The following is a 16,525-nucleotide window of genomic DNA, read 5'->3' as shown; positions in this document are numbered from 1 at the left end:
TTTGTCTCGAATTCTTTTGAAAAATATTTCTCAGATTTTCGAAACCCCTCGAGCTCCATCACAGTCTTCACCCATTACAGTACCCATAGTTTCGAATGTCCAAAAACTCATTCCCCCCTAGGTTCACATCTGCGCCTTCAACAGCTGTGGTACGGTCCCTCCTGACGAAGACCTCGATCGACTCCTCCCTCCGGTGCCCTCCGATGTTGTCGCTTTCGGTCTCAGCGAATTCGGCATGTCGCTCGAGAAGACCCTCATCAACACCAAGAGCCTTCGAGTGAGCATTAACTGCTTTGTGTCAGAAGATCGAATTGCAGGTTCTCAGCCAGAACTGGATCGCTGACGTCCACCAGCGACTTGGTGCCGACCAGTTCACTGTGGCAGCGTATCGCCAACTACAAGGCATTCTATTGGTGGTCTTTACTCGTATAGATATGCCCTATCATCTGATCGCGGTTAAGACTGATACCGTGCCGACCGGTGCCGGCAACGTCGTCGGTAACAAAGGTGGCGTAGTTGTCAAACTCATCTTCACCGCTCGAGCACAGGACCACCACGATTCGAAAAGAGTAGAGTCGAAACGGAAACACCGTCGGGGGTCTAGCAGTTCTGATCCGTCCGAAGTGAGCCTAACGTTTATTCAATGCCATCTTGCGGCACATGCGCGCAACTCAAGAAGGAGGAACCAGGACTATGAGCGAATACTCACAACAAGCCGACTTCTCAAACATCTCTGCATACGCCAGCACACATCCAACGATCAGCATCATCATCACCGAGCTGTGCATCATCAGCTCACTAAGCGAAGACACCACGTTGGGGTGTTGCGACGGTTCAAGAGGCTCTACCGTAGGCGAGACAAAGGCAAGCACCACGACCTACGGGGGCCGACCTTCCTTTTCGGTGACCTCAACTTTAGAGTTAAAAGTAGCAATCGGGCATACTGCGATCGATTGCTCGCTATGGGACGCTTTGATGAGCTACTACACAAGCGATGCCAATTGACCAGGCAACTACTGCGGTCCGATGACGAGTCGCAAGCATCAGAAGATTCTTTGGTGGAGACACACCACCGATGGAACAGAGCGCCACCGTGGAGTGAATGGGATGAAGCGCCGATATTATTCCCGCCAACGTACAAATTCGATCTGGGATCAAATGAGTGAGTGAATCTTGGGGACTTCCGATGCTACAATTTCTTCACCAGGTACGATACGAGTTCCAAGCAACGAATACCGTCGTGGACCGATCGAATTTTGTGGCGCAGTGACGCTGACTCGCGTCATAAAATAGTCTGCCACGTGTACGACTCCATACCGAACGTCAAGTCTTCCGATCATCGTCCTGTCTATGCGAGTTTTCATATTCATTTTGCCTCACTGGACTAGACCTGGTTCGCTGAGTGGCTGCGTGAAGAGAAGGCGCTGCTTTACGGTGGAAATTTATGGAGGGACAGCTAGGCTGTATGATCCCCCTTCGGCTGCATGGACCATTTTACTTGGAGAATGTTCGAGAGGAATCGGCTTTGCGTTAGGTAGGTCGATCGTTATCCAATACCAGCATCCCCGTTGTTTTGTGGAAACAGAATTACACACTTTTGGCATGGTAGATTGTACGAGTCACAAGTGAGACGTTCATCAACAGCCTTAACCAGTCAAACAAATGAACAGAGCCCGCACATAGACGGGCGGAACAATGGTACATAGTATTGTGCCGAACCGCATGTAACTGTCCGCTAGTTCGGCGTTCTGGCTGTTCCGTAGTTCATCCTCGGGCACCCGCGATTCACCTTCATTGATAGTCGCTCCCCATACGAGACGAGACACGGTGATTTGCCTTAAGACCCGTCTCCTTTTTACCATCGTTCTGTTGCTCTACTACTTACTGTGGTTGAGAGCCGCCATCATCGACCTACTTCGCGTTACTGAGTCATAACAGTATTAGCTATACTACATCCCCATTTTGTGATACTTAAAAGCAGTTAAAGGCTGAAGATGCTGCTCCCGCGGCTGTGAGGATATCAACAGTTTAAAATGCATGCTTGTGTGTCACGAAGGTAGAGTGGTCCAATAAGCTCAGCTGAGTAGGAATGATATTGAGTTGTTGCCTTAGTTTGAATCTCCCCTTTTTATTTCCCGACTCGCGTCCTGGAGAACAACTTCAGTTGTTGGTAGAGCGACTATTGCCACTCAGACTCCGACATTGACGTCCAAGGTCACTACTGGAAAGCAGTTGATATTGCCAGCCCCACATACGATACCCTCACAGAGGAGGAAACAACGGGTTGTGGAGGAGTTCTGCTGCCGATGATGATGGTGATGATAGCTACTTATCCGCTGAGGCTCAAGTGAAAAGATTGCAAGATTGACTCTGCGACAACGATCCCTCTTCCGAGGTGGCAAGCTATGTTCCGAAGGCTCTGCATACCCCATCTGCACGATGCTCTTCAAACGCCCCAGGAAAGGTACTGCGCTGTTATTTTTCTCGCTGTCGTAGCGATTTCTGCGATACCCAATCAACCGACTGGTTCCATCCGGGACTTCCTTTGAACCCTGGACCAAACGCCACGCTCACAGCCTCCCTCGATAACTATCGGACCCCACCACCATGTCCCATGCATCTCACCGTAATCACTACTTGCGCTGTTTCCCATCATCCCCATAGCAGGAGGTATATCGGAAAACTTAGCCTTTCCTTGTGCCCATGGGACTTCAACTGCCCCATCGCTCAAACACGGTGTTTCGCAACAGTTGAGTAGCCCTCACTGACTTCGAGTATTTTCGATTCCTGGAGCGTTTCCAAGCCTGGAGGTTCCTCATAAAATCGTCGGTGTCTTCTGAACTACAGTCTTCCCCAGCGAGTCGATCCAATGAGCGTTCATACAGGAGCTCCACACACTTCAACTCAACAAGGCCAGACTCTTGATGATGATACTTTGGAGAAAATTATGGTACACACGGAAAATTATGGCAATTATACACAACGTTAGTACCGACCGAAATAGGAGGCTAATGTACCGGGTACTAAACAACGACCATGTACAGAAATATACGAGGAAGAAAGGAGATCCTCAAGCACTTCACAACTGAGTACTGTCAAATAAAACTATCTCTACAACGAGGCTGCAAAGGTAATGGTGGAAAGATTGGGATTTTTTCAAGACCGATCCTACGACGCCAGATGCCCGATCGAGACCACCCCGCTTTAGGATCTATCTCCATTCTTAAGAAACCTATATCGCTGTTCCGAGGAGCAACCGTACGAACTTCAATTTTGAAGTCGCCAGTCTTCCTCGGCCGACCACTATAAACTTCAACTACCCGTCGTGTCCCACCAGCACTTTTCCTTGCAGTACTTTTCGGCCCACCAACGCCGCGTGTCGCACTCTTACGAGGCTGGCTCTTCTTTGAGGACGACATCTTAGTTCTTCCCGAGCTGCTCTTCTTAGGTCGTCCCCGCTTCCGTCGAGTCCGAGTTTCATTGCCTGCTGCACTGCTGTCGGATATTACAGAGCTTTCTCGAGCTTCTCGTATCCGTGAGCTACGACGAATTGCTCCTTCAAGGGCCCAGTCTGGTATATCCTCATCCTCCATCTAAAAGGAAGCATATCAATAAGGTTTGTGACCGCAACTGTACCGAATCGCGCCTTCTTTTTCGGGTACCCTCATCGTCCTCAGCATCACTATTCGACGCTGATTGAATACGGAGCCGTCTACGCCTCCTCCCACCGGGGTCGCCGTCGGCGCTGCTATCACCAGAAGGCTGAAAAATGACCAATATGAAGACAAGGACAGAGCAGCTAGAGTATACTACTTCTCGAGGGCGTCCACGCGATGCACTTGACTTCACCTTTTTCTCTTTCCTCTGCTTTCTAAAATACCATAATCAATACAAGTCAAAACACTCGAGACCTCCCGAGAGGAGATACAACCCGTACTACGATGGTCGGCGGTCATCACGGAGCTTCCCAGATGATATTGTGACAATCTTAGGATGGAGTTCTTCCTCTAAGCTGGGGGAGTCATCAATGGCGAATTTATTCCGAGTGGACCTGACTTGCACTCAGTGAAAAAGCAAGCAGGCACACACTACCTTCGCTCTATAAGCAGCTCCTCATCATCAACCACATCGGCCGCCAAGCCGACAAGGCCCGATGAACTCGAGGGAGCTGGAGACGCCTCGGGCTGCTCCCGAGGACGTTTCCGCTTAGCCTTCTTGGATTTAACCTCCGAGGGGGACGAAGTCCTCTTCTTTTTCTTCTTCTTAGTGTGCTCATGTCGAGCCTTCTGCAGACCAGCCAACCTACAAAACCCGCTAAGCGTGCCTTAGCTCGAGTAACCTACCGGTCATCGATTCCTGGAGGGTTGCCAACACGTAGCCTTCGACGGTCCTCCTCGGAGCGCTGCAGTTCCTTTTCCCGCTTCTCGGACTCGGCGATCAAATTAATGTAGTACATCATTATACGGTCCTCTGAAAGTCAGTACCAATACTCCTACTAATCCTAATTTCGTGGCGCAGCGGTAGACGAGGACAAGATGCTTACCCGAGGACGTCATACCGAGCTGTTGGAGGTGAAACCTAGAAGCAGTTGTTGGTGTATCAAGACACGCTATATGAAACAACTAGAACAGTGAATTCATACAGGAACTGCAACTGTGGTACTGAGTACAACAGAGAAGGAAGAACGCCTCCAAGACCTCCATCCCGTGCTTGAACGTGATGTCGAGAGGATGGTCAGCAAGTGTCACAATTCTTTGGCACTATAAAGTAGGTCAGAGTAGCATTGGCTGCAGACTGAGTATGCAGGATAGAAATTGCTGTCGCTCAAGCAACAGCAATACAAACCCTCCACACGAATTCCATTTTCCCAGGAGGAAATATGATGATGATGATGATGGAATATTTCCAGATCAGCTAGTTCCCGGTTATCTCTACGGGTAAAGGCATGCAAGCATACTGGTTCACGAACGGACACAGTTTGGAGGCTCAATATCGATTAGTATGGCGCGCGCAACTGTCGAAGCTGGCCCCAATCTCAAGCTATTCTACACTTCGCAACATTGATTGTATCAATGAAGTTCCTTTTACCTGCGCTTGCCTTAGTGGCAACCTCTGTCCTAGGGGCCAAGGACAGCAGTGAAAACATCGACGGCCCCGTAGTTGGTATTGATCTGGGTACTACTTACTCCTGTGTAGGAGTCTACAAGAACGGCCGTGTCGAGATCATCCCCAACGATCAGGGTAACCGTATTACCCCCTCATACGTCTCCTTTTCGGAGGATGAGCGCTTCGTTGGCGAAGCTGCTAAGAACGAAGCTGCTGTGAACCCTCACAACACCGTGTTTGATGTTAAGAGGCTCATCGGTCGTCGTTTCAACGACAAGACTGTTCAAAAGGATAAGAAGTTGCTACCGTATAAGATCACCAACAAGAACGACAAGCCTATTATTGAGGTCGAGAACAAGGGTGAGGAGAAGTACTTCAATCCTGAGGAGATCTCTGCTATGGTATTGGGGAAGATGAAGGAGACTGCCGAGAACTACCTGGGCAGCGAGGTTAAGAATGCTGTTATCACCGTACCAGCTTACTTCAATGATGCTCAAAGACAAGCTACTAAAGATGCCGGTACCATCGCTGGTTTGAACGTCCTCCGTATCATCAACGAGCCCACGGCTGCAGCTATCGCTTACGGGCTTGATAAGAAGAATGAGGAGAACATTCTTGTGTATGATCTTGGTGGTGGTACTTTCGATGTGTCACTGCTGACTATTGATAATGGCGTATTCGAGGTGGTTGCTACTGCTGGTGATACTCATCTTGGTGGTGAGGATTTCGATCAGCGTGTTATGGATCATTTTATCAAGCTTTTCCAAAAGAAGAATTACAAGGATCTTCGCACTGACAAGCGTGCCTTGGCGAAGCTTCGTCGTGAGGTCGAGAAGGGCAAGCGTGCTCTCTCCTCCACTCACCAGGTTCGCATTGAGATCGAGAATATCATGGACGGCATTGATTTCTCTGAGACTCTATCTCGTGCTCGCTTCGAGGAGCTCAATGCCGATTTGTTCAAGAATACTTTGGGTCCTGTAAAGACAGTCCTTTCCGATGCCGGTATGAGCAAGGGCGATATCGATGAGGTTGTTCTTGTCGGTGGGTCTACTCGTATCCCCAAGATCCAATCCTTGATCAAGGACTACTTCAATGGCAAGGAGCCCAACCGCGGCATCAACCCTGATGAGGCTGTTGCCTATGGTGCCTCAGTCCAGGGTGGTATCTTGAAGGGTGAGGCTGGTCAGGATCTTCTATTGCTGGATGTCACTCCTCTCACTCTTGGTATCGAGACTGTTGGCGGTGTCATGACCAAGATCATCGGTCGTAACACTGTTATCCCGACCAAGAAGTCCCAGACCTTCTCCACTTACCAGGACAATCAGCCCGCTGTGAGCATCCAAGTCTTCGAGGGTGAGCGTCCTCTTACCAAGGATAACCATCAGCTAGGCAAGTTCGAGCTGTCGGGAATCCCTCCGGCTCCCCGGGGACAGCCTCAGATCGAAGTTACCTTCGAGATAGACGCTAATGGTATTCTCAATGTTAAGGCTGAGGATAAGGGCACTGGAAAATCTGAAAAGATTACCATTACTAACGATAAGGGTCGTCTCAGCGAGGATGAGATCGAGTCTATGATCAAGGATGCCGAAAAGTACGCTGAAGAGGATAAGAAGGTGAAGGAGCGTTTGGATGCCAAAAACGCTTTCGATGGCTACTTGCGTGCTATGAGGTCTGCGGTCGAGGGCAGTGGCTCCTTCAAGGGTCTCGGTGATAAGATGGACGAGGATGAGAAGAACGAGGTCCTCGATGCTGTTAGTGATGGTGAGGAGTGGCTCCAGGCTAACGGTGAGACTGCGGAGCCTGATGAGATCAAGGATCAGCAGAAGGAAGTCGAGAGTGTCTGTGCACCTATCGTTTCCAAGTACTACAACGCTGGTGCCGCTGATGAAGAAGATGACGATGACGATGACTACGACTCTCCTGATGAGCTGTAAAGTGTGTCTTCCTGTTCCTTCTCGTAAACACTGTTTTCATAGTGGTTTCTTTCCTTGCTCACAATCACAGCGCGCGTTGTGTGTCGAGTGACGCTATTCTGACAACCAAAATGACCAGTCTCGAATGATGAGAAGTGTCTAAATTGGAATTCCTCGTTTCGGTTAAGGTGTTCCTGATGCCGATCTCTTACACACTATCTGAGACTAGCCCTTGTGATGGAGAAAGGTATAAAGCCATCAACAACGAAACAGCTCAGATCATTTTCTTGTGAGAACTGTACTATACGAGCATGCGTGGCAATAATCGTCCAAATGCGAACTCTCTCCGAATCCCTTTAAGAGTGGTATTCTGAATGGCTTCAGCGCGAACCGAAGAGTCGGTATACTTTTCCTCCGTATAATCGTCCATCATGAAACGTAAAGTGTGGCGTGCTTCTTCAAACACGTCTTGATCCATGTACCTGGTAGGAATCACACACGAGACTAGAGTGAGGATGCATACTCGGTGTAGTGGTGAACGTGTGCTTTCCGTTTATATAATCGCCAGAAATTCGCGTGCATCTTCTCGAACACGGGTCGGATACCACAGCTATTCACCAGAGACAACAGCGAGTACCTGAAGGCAAGGTCGTCGTATAACCAACCAGGAAGCACATGCCGTACGGAAATGCGCTGTTGCGGCCTCTCCCAGCAGCTGTGCTGATGGATGTGGGCAACACGTTGCAAATACCGATCTTATAGCAGTCGTCAAGGTAAGCAGGTCGATTCAGAGTCTTCTTGATCCGGCTCACATTACGGTTAACGTCGTTCAAAGAGCATTCACCTGAGCAGCGGAGCGTAGTTTATGAGACCCGCATTAAACACACCTCTGAGGAGGAAGGCTGAGGCTAGGGAAAGAGAAGCTCTCGGGTCCACGCCGGCACCGGATCCAACAAGCTGTGATCCGGGCAGGAAGGCGTCCGAGAACATATGATCGAAACTGCGAGGTTGTAGACGTACATCCTTCGACCTAACACAGACCCCGACAGCTGGGGGAGGCAAACCCTCCATCTCCTCCCGTTACCGTTGGAAGATCGGACTCAGTGCGGGAAGCAAGAAGTGCGTGTTGGGGAAGGGCACTAGGTTGGAGGTTATCTCATTGAGATCAACATTGAGGGAGCCTTCGAATCTCATCGATGCCGTTAAGTCCAACCAACACCTGCAGACCACATGCTAGGGTGGACCATCCGCAGATACTCACCTAGCCACGATCGAGTTCATGTCGTCGAAGGAAGTTTGCTTCTTGGAGAACATCCCTCCCCCGCCCTTCTGTGTGGCTCCATTGACCAGTGCAGCAGAGGCGTTGTAAGTGTTCACGATACGAGCAAGTGCATCGTTACCTACTTTGAGATTTGCCGCGAGTGGCGATGAGCACTCACTTATGGGTAAAACACAGCTTGCGTTTTCCCTGAGTTTCGTCAGAGACAATATCGCATTGTACGGTGAGGTGATGACATCATCCTCGGCATCTATCGTCGGGAAGAGGGCCGACACGAAGCGGTAGGCCTTCGACCCGTACCTGTCCACGCGGTTATGCTTGATAAGAAGGCATGAGAAACTCACTCGTCCTCAAGCCTCTCGAGTATGTAGGAGCCCAACCCGCTACCGGTGCCCCCACCGAGGGAGTTCACACAGAAGAAGGCTTGAAGGCTATCACATGCCTCCACTGCAAATCGGACCTTCTCCATCACGGAGCCTCCATAAGTCTCGCCGTATCTTATCAGCTGATGAAATTGAAGCACTGCATCACTAGTACTCACCCGTAGTAGCCGTGAGCCCAGTTATTGCCAGCGCCCGAGACATCAGTCACGCACTGCTGTAGTCGGCAGTCGTTGGGTCGCTTAGGGTCGCGGAAAAGACTGCCGATTTTACTGTTCAAGACCTGGGATGCTCAACTGGCTTACCCCTAAGGAGGAGTGGCCTGACCTGATTTATGACACCCTGCTCCATATCGACCAATATAGCCCTTGCACGCATATTTTCGAGAGGACTTTCGCACCCTGTTGGTATGTCGGCGCCATTTGCATCGAGGTTGCGGAAAAATGTTGAGATACAATCATCGTATCTGAGGAGGTGTTCCCAGACATTGACATAGTGCAAGACCTTACACGATAGCTTGTCCCTGAGCCTGCCGCCGGCGGGCTTCGGCCGAATGCTCTCGAATGACCAAGTCCCAGAATCTCCAGCCGATTTGATTCCCGCACTGACCGACCTGGATGGTCACCACTTCACGAGGCATGCAAACGGATCAACAAGGGACAGCTGAGCGAATGGGTCCCACACCCTCAACGGCATCGAAACTATCCGATCGGCGTGAAGCCTACTAGTAACTCGACTCTATCTCCCCATAAGAGAATGGTCACACAACTGGCGCAGTGACAGTAATCATGTTTCGCTTCTTGCTGTACCTAGCCTTGGCCTTGGTTTCATCCACAGTGGCTGGTATCGGCAGTTCTCGCCCATCAACACGAATCATTTGAGAGCACAGCTCAATATCGAGGCTCGAGGGATCAGGATGCGTAGTGCTGGGTGCAATTGTGCACACCAGCTGGCCGTTCTTAGTCTCCATGCTCACTTGTGGCTCCTCCTGGAAAAAGAAAACGAAGAGCAACCCCCTGGGGTCAACCACTGGTAGTGCGAGCGAGGATGATTCTCCGATAAGGTTCCTAACCTCACCTTCTGTTCAACGTTCTTCTGTGGTACATCTTCCGCCCACATTGAGTTGTACGACTGTCTATCGAAAATCTCCGCGAGCTCTTTTTGCATTTTCTGGTGCTCTTGAGGCACCGCCGCCGGAGTGTTCTGTTGAGTTGAGGCCGCTGCAAACGAACAAGAACGAATCTAGACAAATCTTTCTCCTAGGATCGTCTCAATAAGAGGATTGGGAATCGAGTAAAGAATGTCATATGCGCACGGAGGGAGAGTTAGGGCCCACGTACTATCAACAATCTTGCAGGATTGTCTCAACTTCTTCGGTAGCCATCCCATAGGGTCGCCAGCATTCTCCGGTAGAACCCCTTCAGTGCTTCCACGTTCACCGTAGATTGCCCCCTTAGTATTCTTCAAAAAACCAGGTTTGAGAGCGCCTCGAGCCTTCCTGGCAGGCACGCCAGAGTCGCTCACAACCTGGAACAACATATACAGATCTATTTGCATGAAAATGAGTGAGTGAGCGACTGATGATACAAGCGGTCGTTTAGCTCAGTCGGTTAGAGCATCGTGCTAATAACGCGAGGGTCGCAGGTTCGAGCCCTGCATCGACCATTTCGTACAATTAAACGTGTTGCGTCACAAGTATTTGTCCAAGGGTTGTGAATCCCTACTTCTAGTGCCTCTCCGAGCTCCCTTTGGGCATATAATGTAGCCTTCTTGCGACACCGCGGACCTTAATCTTATTCAGGTCCGCGGTTTTAGGTCCGCGGTTTTAGGTCCGCGGCTTTAAGGTCCGCGGCTTTTAGGTCCGCGGGTGGAAGCCCCGTCAAGCCGTCTCCAGACCATGACTATTTCATATATTCAAAATGTGCCAAGTCAACCATCATTTGTCCGGCAAGTGCAAAGCCATAGTTAAGCGGCTTCTCCGAGCTCCTTCTCAACCTATAGCGTAGCTTTCTTGCGACCCAAACGCCTGCGTTTAGGAGCTCCACTCATCCGTCTCCACACCATGAGAGAGACTTTAGCCCAGAAGCGTATTCCTCGGCAAGTAATGCTCACAGTGAGCAACTCACTGTTTCGTTTCTTCGCAATACGATCAGACACTCTAGTCCAGATTGATACCAACCTCGATGAGCTTAGCTCCTCGGGCATCCGCCTCGTGTTCAACTTCTGGAGTTTCCTTTACCTCTTCGGCATCTTCGGCCTGCTCATCCGCTGGTACGAAATCAACGGGCTTGTTCGTTTGTTCGTCGAGAAACTTGTAAGATGCGTTCAGGAATCTAATACATCAACACATGACCGAAGCCAGAAGTCGATCACTCGGCTACTTCCATCCCTTGATATGAACTTCCTTAACTGGCTTGGCATAGTTCTGGACATTCCTCAGCGCCACTATCACGAGGTCCAGAATCAAGGACTGCCGTGTAGCGTCGACCTGATACGGTGCGGCTGCTCACAATAAGTCCACATGGAAGCCAGAGGCTCGCAAAGAGGACCGAGCTACCTTCTCTCCACGCAGAATCGTCGGCACGCAGTCCGCGAGTTTGGAGACTAGCCAGGGTGCAAAGACGACGTCAATAGCCACACAAGTACTCCCAGATCTGTCGAAAACTCTTCGGAAGCTGCCAACATCGACCGGCACCTAGTCCGAAACATTCCGAGGACTGTCACACATAGCAGTCTCCACCTGCATATTCCTAATCCCCATTTTGTCAACCAGATGTCCATCAGCTCTTGCTCCACTAGGCAATAGAGGCCCCTCGACCAGGGGATGCCCACATATATTGACAAACATCTTCGTAGTAGTGTTGGGACGCCTGAACCGAGCATTCCAAGACGGACAACTGACTGACCTAGCGAGACCGAGTCACTAGCAAGAGAACAAACAAGCTGCTTATTCTTGCTACACGAGAACCAGCGGAGCTTGTTACAAGCACCAGCCTATAAGCTCCTAGTGCGTCACCTTCCACCGCTCGCACACACTCGGGGGTACACGAAACCTACTGATGTAATGTGCAGGCGGTCTTGACAGCAACCCCTGGCAGAGGGATAAGCGCTGGACGAGACTGTGGTCCAGCACTCGGCACAGCAGAACGAGGGTAGTTGGCCGAACCGGTCATTCAGAGGTGGGCACCTTAGCAGAATAGGTTCCCACCCCATTTCACGGTCAACAGAAGACACTTCGTCAGAACGATAAGGCTTTTCTCTAATTTTCATGAAGGACTATGACCAACACCAGACGCGAGAGCTCGACTGACCGCGGCTCTCCATTCCGAGCTTTGGCCTGAAGCATCGATAGAACACTACGACTATGCGGAGTGATTCGTCAGACCTCGGGTCGACCTGAACAGCTTCTCAGCTGCCGAGTTCGTGCTGAAATGACCTTTCCTAGCTGCTGTGATGGCGGATGCTCTGTGAGGGAAGAGTTTCTTATACAGGAACACTAATACCTATGTACACCACCATAGAGTTGCGCGTATGACTGGGCACACTTCTTCGCTTGTGACCAGCGAGTCAATAATCCCTTGTTGTGTATCAGCGGCTGACTCTTGTCCGGTGTACTTCCGTCTCAAGGCGTCCTGAGGTTCCGCATCGATCATGCATTGGAACCAGCGCTAGGGAACATGGACAGCCATAGGTCCCCGAGTGGCGGCACCTTGCGAGCTCCCTCAATACAAGCAAGGAAGTACTCCTCAAGCTCAGCTCGGCGAACATGTCGACGGTTGGCTATTTCCTGCAACTCCTCGTTGGTCCGTCTCAACCCCTCGAGCTCCTTCTCTAAATCTTTGGTCTTAGTGAGATATTCCTCCTCCAGAGGGGATACTAACGAGATTAACGCTGCTCGTCATGTACGGAATGCCCTTCAGACCCACGCGCCACATCAACCATCGGGCCAACGCCTCCCATAGCAGTGACGTTCTGGAGTCGTCTATCAGCACCTGTCCACAGATCGCCCTTCCGAACTGCAGTATGATCTCATGATATATATGATTCCTTAGAGCAGTGGGGTCTCACCCGTTTTACGCGAAGTGGCGTAAAACTCGGCAAAGAACGCGATATTCGCGGTATGCAGTATCTTAGTCGTTAAATATGTTTCTCACTAGTGTTTTTCATATCACGGATGAAACTCCTGTTGGAATATTTGTTTGGTTTCCTCAGGAGAGCTCAAGAGTTTCCTCACTAATCATACAAGTTTACACACGAATTCGGGAAGAAGTGTTCAGAAACCGATCAAAATTTCCTCAGAATTTTTTCAAATTGTCACCATGTGCATAATTTCCCATAGCGGAACCATACCTAGAGTGTCGCCCAGATCGGGCACGGGATTTTCGCGGGGGCCTGTCGCTCTCGTCCTCTCCAGCATCGCCCTGAGGACCTGAGCACCGGCGCGATGTACCTACGTTGAATTCTCTCAACCTTAGTCTGTCTCTTAGAGGCCTTCATCTGGTCCTCCAAATACCTCCTCTCTTCACGCATAGTATTCAGACGCGTTTTCCAAGTACCAACCTAACCACACCGATTGCCACGCCAGGCGGAAAAAGACGGGCCATCACCTCCTTGTGGTAGTCTTTAGAAAGAGCTTCCAATCTGAGTGCTTCAGACATGAACCACTTGAGCTCTCCCTCAAGTTCCTTCACCCTCTTGTCTCGACGCACTTTATCATCCTCCGTCTCCGCCTTCAATTTCCATTCTTGGAAATTCTGCTGAACGGTGGACCTACCATCGCAATCGGATTGAGCGTCCCCAGTACGGCTACATATGTGATTTATAAGACAGCATGAAGTCATGCTCGTGCTTGTCTATCAACTGCGCGACTTTCTCTGGCAGTGTTTCGGCCAAGTTATTCAGTTGTTCAAAGAGGCCCAGTACTGGCAAGCATGCTATATCGGCGTGCAAGTGAACTCCTACCCCTGGGGCCTGCAACCGGAATGCTCGCAAGGACTGAGGTCATATTCTCAATCGCTGGAGCCTCTTGCTGGTCATCATCGCCCTGCGACCCCCGGCGCTCCCTCTCAAGGTTAACGCCAGTCAAGAAGGCAGAGGAGTCATCGGCATCTTCCACGGGCACGTTCGAGCTGCTACTGTCTCCAACGACTCGCTCGGTGGCCTCGGATGGCGGGCAATCGTCGGCGGGCGCTCTCTCTTGATCCATAGTCAGAATCGAGCGAGCTAGGCCGAACAGAGTGCTCATGCATTTCAACTTGGCGCTGCCCAGCAACGGTAACGAAGACGGTGTTGGTGGAAAAGAGAGACAGGGAAGTGTAAGCAAGATGCTCCGCATCACAAGGTCTCAGTCAACAACCCCAATCGGTGTCTTTAACATCACGAGGAAAGAAGAGTTCATCACCCTCAAGATACTCGTCTATTGGAAGGAGTGCGGTATGCACTGTATCTACTCACGGGTATAGAGTAGGCTAAAAACACCCGCCAACACCATTTGCTTCGAAGGCTGCGCTGTGGTCCGTCGGGCTGAGTAAAGACGCTCCTTGTTCCCATAGCTCAGCCTCATGAATACCCTGCACGAAATGAGCTGCTAGAGTGGGCAACGCACCGTGCATGAAATAGTCAGTTCGTAGTATGCTTAGAAGCAGGAGCTCACTCGAGAGCGATTGGTGTTTCAAGATGAAGAAAGTACTCCTACCTGGCTGTATTCATTATTTGCACTTTTTAATCCGTAATTCGTCACGATACGAGGCTCGTGCGATGTTCGAAACCTGAAGTACCGCGAGTATGCGCCGCAACAGCTAGAGACATTCAGTAGGAGCTGCTTCTACTCTCAGGAGCAGAGCCGGCCTTACTCTGGCCGCATCAGATCTGTTCGCTGAGCGAACTTCCGGAATGCCCGTTGGATGAGCGTTATGGCGTGAGTGATGTCATCATCTCTTAATACGAGATTGGGATGAGGCGAATACCCACCCTGGCCCGCTGGTCGGGGGGGATGCTCCCCGGTGAACACCAAGGGAGGCAGCTCTCGCTTCCCTTCACAAGATTTGGATCGAGCTCCGCTATTGAAAACGAAGGGAGGTAGATTTTGCGAACTCCTACTATGTAGACCTAGCCCATCCGATTCATCTCGCGTTTGAGACAGCGGAGCACGAAGGGCGCTACGGGTCGTCGTTAGTGGCGCACCCAAGGAGACGGCGGGCGAAGCGTTAGTCGTAGAATTGCTGTGCATACGAGTCCTCAAACCTTCCTGCCCTGACAGCTGTTCACAAGCCTCAGTAAGGGCCTGTACGATATCAGCATGAGGAGGGAGATGCTCCACGGCGTGCTGAGGATAACAGGCCACGAGGAGCTCGGCACTGGTAGTATTATGCTGACCTACACGAAGACCCCTCCGGTAGGCAGCAAAGGCTTCTCTCCTCCTGTTGAGATGTTCCAGTTGAGCACCAACACTGTGCATGGCTGTCACCGTGGTGGTGAGCAAAACGATTTGCTCATCCTTCGAGCGACGCGCCCCGCTGTGAGCGCGTCTAAAATGATCCGCGTTCTCAGGACAATGTGGGCGCCTCATCTATCATGTATGTGTAAAAGCGACAACGCCTGTAGAGTGTGTGAACAATCCTACAGTGCGTTGAGGAGTTTCAAGGCCCCCTGGGCATGTCGCAGAGCTTGGTGGTATCTTCCCAAGCTGCTGAGTACCGAGGAGATGTTCAAATGTGTCCCCGCCACAGCTAAATCAGCAGCCGGGCCCTGGAAGGCCATCTCTAGGCGTAAAGCGTCGATCAAACATCTGAGCGCGAACCAGTAGCACTTATACGGAGTCGACAGTGATAGAGGACTTCATGGCCGTATGAGGCTTGTTGGTTTCCCTATAGTAAGATGCCTTGTTGTTCAAGGTCGCAGCTTGTAAGCTCTTGTCAGCCACAATGATTGCGAGACTCTCCGCCTCTTCCAAATGGCCGAGGCAGGACGCCAGGGATCCCTCTCGGAGTCTGCGGATGCCCTGCTGGTTCAAAATGGCGATCTGAAACCAAGCCTTCCAGCAAGCCGAGCGGTGGCTCGTAGTGAACCCAGTGTGAATCAACTGACATCGCCCTCGTCACCTGCTCGCATGCAAGACCCCCTGTTCTGTCTTCACCCATCAGTCGGCTTGAAGCAGGTCGGTAGTTGGGAGGATGCCCAAGACTACGGCTCATTAAGCGATGCGAAGCGGTCAGTGACAGAATGCAACGTAGCTAGCAACCGTTAAAGGCAGATTCAAGTTATTATCATTCGCACAACGACTAGCCTATACTGTAAACAGAGCAACTATGCTTCGAGGCCACAAGGTGACCGTCGGCGCTAGTAGAATGTTGGTGAAGTCATTCAATCGAATATACTAGGGTCAATCCCGAATTCCTTGTCAACTTCTTCTTCACTCATATTCCCCCGCGACGCGATGAACCTTAGCGAATCGGTCGTAGATGCTGCTTCAGTGGACTGTGCACACATACTGTCTCACAGTACTGATATTGTCAGTCCATATATCTACGAGATCCCGGGATCGCCGCATCTCCTCAACTAATAAAACGTATGTCGACCACCAACGTACTGAGTTCTCGAGTTCACTCTGTTGCTTGATCTTGTTCGGGTCGGCCGCCTCAAGCTCTTCCAAATTCGCGGCCAGTTTGCGTCGCTTCCCCTCGAGCTCCTCGAATTCCGCTCGCATTGCCAAGGACTTCTCCTAAGGAACGATTTCAAGCCATCATTCGCTGTCAAGGTGGCTAGCATATGTTCAAGAGTTGGCCAACCATAGATAACTGACATGTTATCTATATAGTATCATTCATAATCGATACCATATATGTCTA

At 50.7% G+C, this 16,525-nt stretch overlaps 10 protein-coding genes and 1 non-coding gene across 11 annotated transcripts in view; 3 read left to right on the top strand and 8 right to left on the bottom strand.

Annotated features, from left to right (window-relative positions):
* On the bottom strand, positions 1–59 carry Pmar_PMAR013741 (hypothetical protein; the record flags this gene model as incomplete). The annotated part of the gene is made up of 1 exon (XM_002765629.1): positions 1–59. A coding segment is annotated over one exon (59 nt), but the record flags the coding sequence as incomplete, so codon positions are not given.
* A 176-nt stretch (positions 60–235) lies between these two features.
* On the top strand, positions 236–2,368 carry Pmar_PMAR013740 (conserved hypothetical protein; the record flags this gene model as incomplete). Its single annotated transcript, XM_002765628.1, has 4 exons — positions 236–277; positions 318–569; positions 795–1,162; positions 2,326–2,368. 4 exons carry the CDS (start codon positions 236–238, stop codon positions 2,366–2,368), a joined length of 705 nt encoding a protein of 234 aa, XP_002765674.1.
* A 1,137-nt stretch (positions 2,369–3,505) lies between these two features.
* On the bottom strand, positions 3,506–4,459 carry Pmar_PMAR013739 (hypothetical protein; the record flags this gene model as incomplete). The annotated part of the gene is made up of 6 exons (XM_002765627.1): positions 3,506–3,593; positions 3,626–3,762; positions 3,814–3,871; positions 3,941–4,051; positions 4,093–4,302; positions 4,344–4,459. 6 exons carry the CDS (start codon positions 4,457–4,459, stop codon positions 3,506–3,508), a joined length of 720 nt encoding a protein of 239 aa, XP_002765673.1.
* Positions 4,460–5,072: 613 nt separating this feature from the next.
* Positions 5,073–7,040, top strand: Pmar_PMAR013738 (heat shock protein 70 precursor, putative; the record flags this gene model as incomplete). The annotated part of the gene is made up of 1 exon (XM_002765626.1): positions 5,073–7,040. One exon carries the CDS (start codon positions 5,073–5,075, stop codon positions 7,038–7,040), a length of 1,968 nt encoding a protein of 655 aa, XP_002765672.1.
* A 280-nt stretch (positions 7,041–7,320) lies between these two features.
* Positions 7,321–9,318, bottom strand: Pmar_PMAR013737 (Tubulin epsilon chain, putative; the record flags this gene model as incomplete). The annotated part of the gene is made up of 11 exons (XM_002765625.1): positions 7,321–7,501; positions 7,543–7,656; positions 7,758–7,863; positions 7,907–8,049; positions 8,104–8,238; positions 8,281–8,419; positions 8,459–8,598; positions 8,643–8,795; positions 8,840–8,961; positions 9,006–9,144; positions 9,188–9,318. 11 exons carry the CDS (start codon positions 9,316–9,318, stop codon positions 7,321–7,323), a joined length of 1,503 nt encoding a protein of 500 aa, XP_002765671.1.
* A 120-nt stretch (positions 9,319–9,438) lies between these two features.
* On the bottom strand, positions 9,439–10,235 carry Pmar_PMAR013736 (hypothetical protein; the record flags this gene model as incomplete). Its single annotated transcript, XM_002765624.1, has 3 exons — positions 9,439–9,666; positions 9,756–9,898; positions 10,019–10,235. 3 exons carry the CDS (start codon positions 10,233–10,235, stop codon positions 9,439–9,441), a joined length of 588 nt encoding a protein of 195 aa, XP_002765670.1.
* A 34-nt stretch (positions 10,236–10,269) lies between these two features.
* Pmar_PMAR013735 lies at positions 10,270–10,343 on the top strand. Its single transcript has one exon. It is a non-coding gene; the product is annotated as a tRNA-Ile (tRNA).
* Positions 10,344–10,836: 493 nt separating this feature from the next.
* On the bottom strand, positions 10,837–11,851 carry Pmar_PMAR013734 (hypothetical protein; the record flags this gene model as incomplete). The annotated part of the gene is made up of 5 exons (XM_002765623.1): positions 10,837–11,011; positions 11,060–11,166; positions 11,236–11,373; positions 11,419–11,548; positions 11,736–11,851. 5 exons carry the CDS (start codon positions 11,849–11,851, stop codon positions 10,837–10,839), a joined length of 666 nt encoding a protein of 221 aa, XP_002765669.1.
* A 476-nt stretch (positions 11,852–12,327) lies between these two features.
* On the bottom strand, positions 12,328–15,437 carry Pmar_PMAR013733 (hypothetical protein; the record flags this gene model as incomplete). The annotated part of the gene is made up of 8 exons (XM_002765622.1): positions 12,328–12,554; positions 12,605–12,670; positions 13,133–13,238; positions 13,286–13,448; positions 13,489–13,649; positions 14,374–14,446; positions 14,531–15,205; positions 15,301–15,437. The coding sequence occupies 8 exons, from the start codon at positions 15,435–15,437 to the stop codon at positions 12,328–12,330; spliced, it is 1,608 nt and encodes a 535-aa protein (XP_002765668.1).
* Positions 15,438–15,486: 49 nt separating this feature from the next.
* Positions 15,487–15,871, bottom strand: Pmar_PMAR013732 (hypothetical protein; the record flags this gene model as incomplete). The annotated part of the gene is made up of 2 exons (XM_002765621.1): positions 15,487–15,699; positions 15,779–15,871. The coding sequence occupies 2 exons, from the start codon at positions 15,869–15,871 to the stop codon at positions 15,487–15,489; spliced, it is 306 nt and encodes a 101-aa protein (XP_002765667.1).
* A 169-nt stretch (positions 15,872–16,040) lies between these two features.
* Pmar_PMAR013731 (hypothetical protein) overlaps positions 16,041–16,525 on the bottom strand; it is a gene marked incomplete at both ends in the record, with an annotated part of 4,202 nt that continues 3,717 nt past the window's right edge. Inside the window, 2 exons of the mRNA XM_002765620.1 lie at positions 16,041–16,154; positions 16,267–16,398. Coding sequence (XP_002765666.1) covers positions 16,041–16,154; positions 16,267–16,398 — 246 coding nt within the window. The remainder of the gene's footprint in view (positions 16,155–16,266; positions 16,399–16,525) is intronic.

This window comes from Perkinsus marinus (genome assembly GCF_000006405.1).
Source record: "Perkinsus marinus ATCC 50983 genomic scaffold scf_1104296975428, whole genome shotgun sequence".
Taxonomy (NCBI): domain Eukaryota; phylum Perkinsozoa; order Perkinsida; family Perkinsidae; genus Perkinsus; species Perkinsus marinus.
The sequence above is the reverse complement of the archived record's forward strand: the minus strand, read 5'-3'. Positions and strand labels throughout refer to the sequence as shown.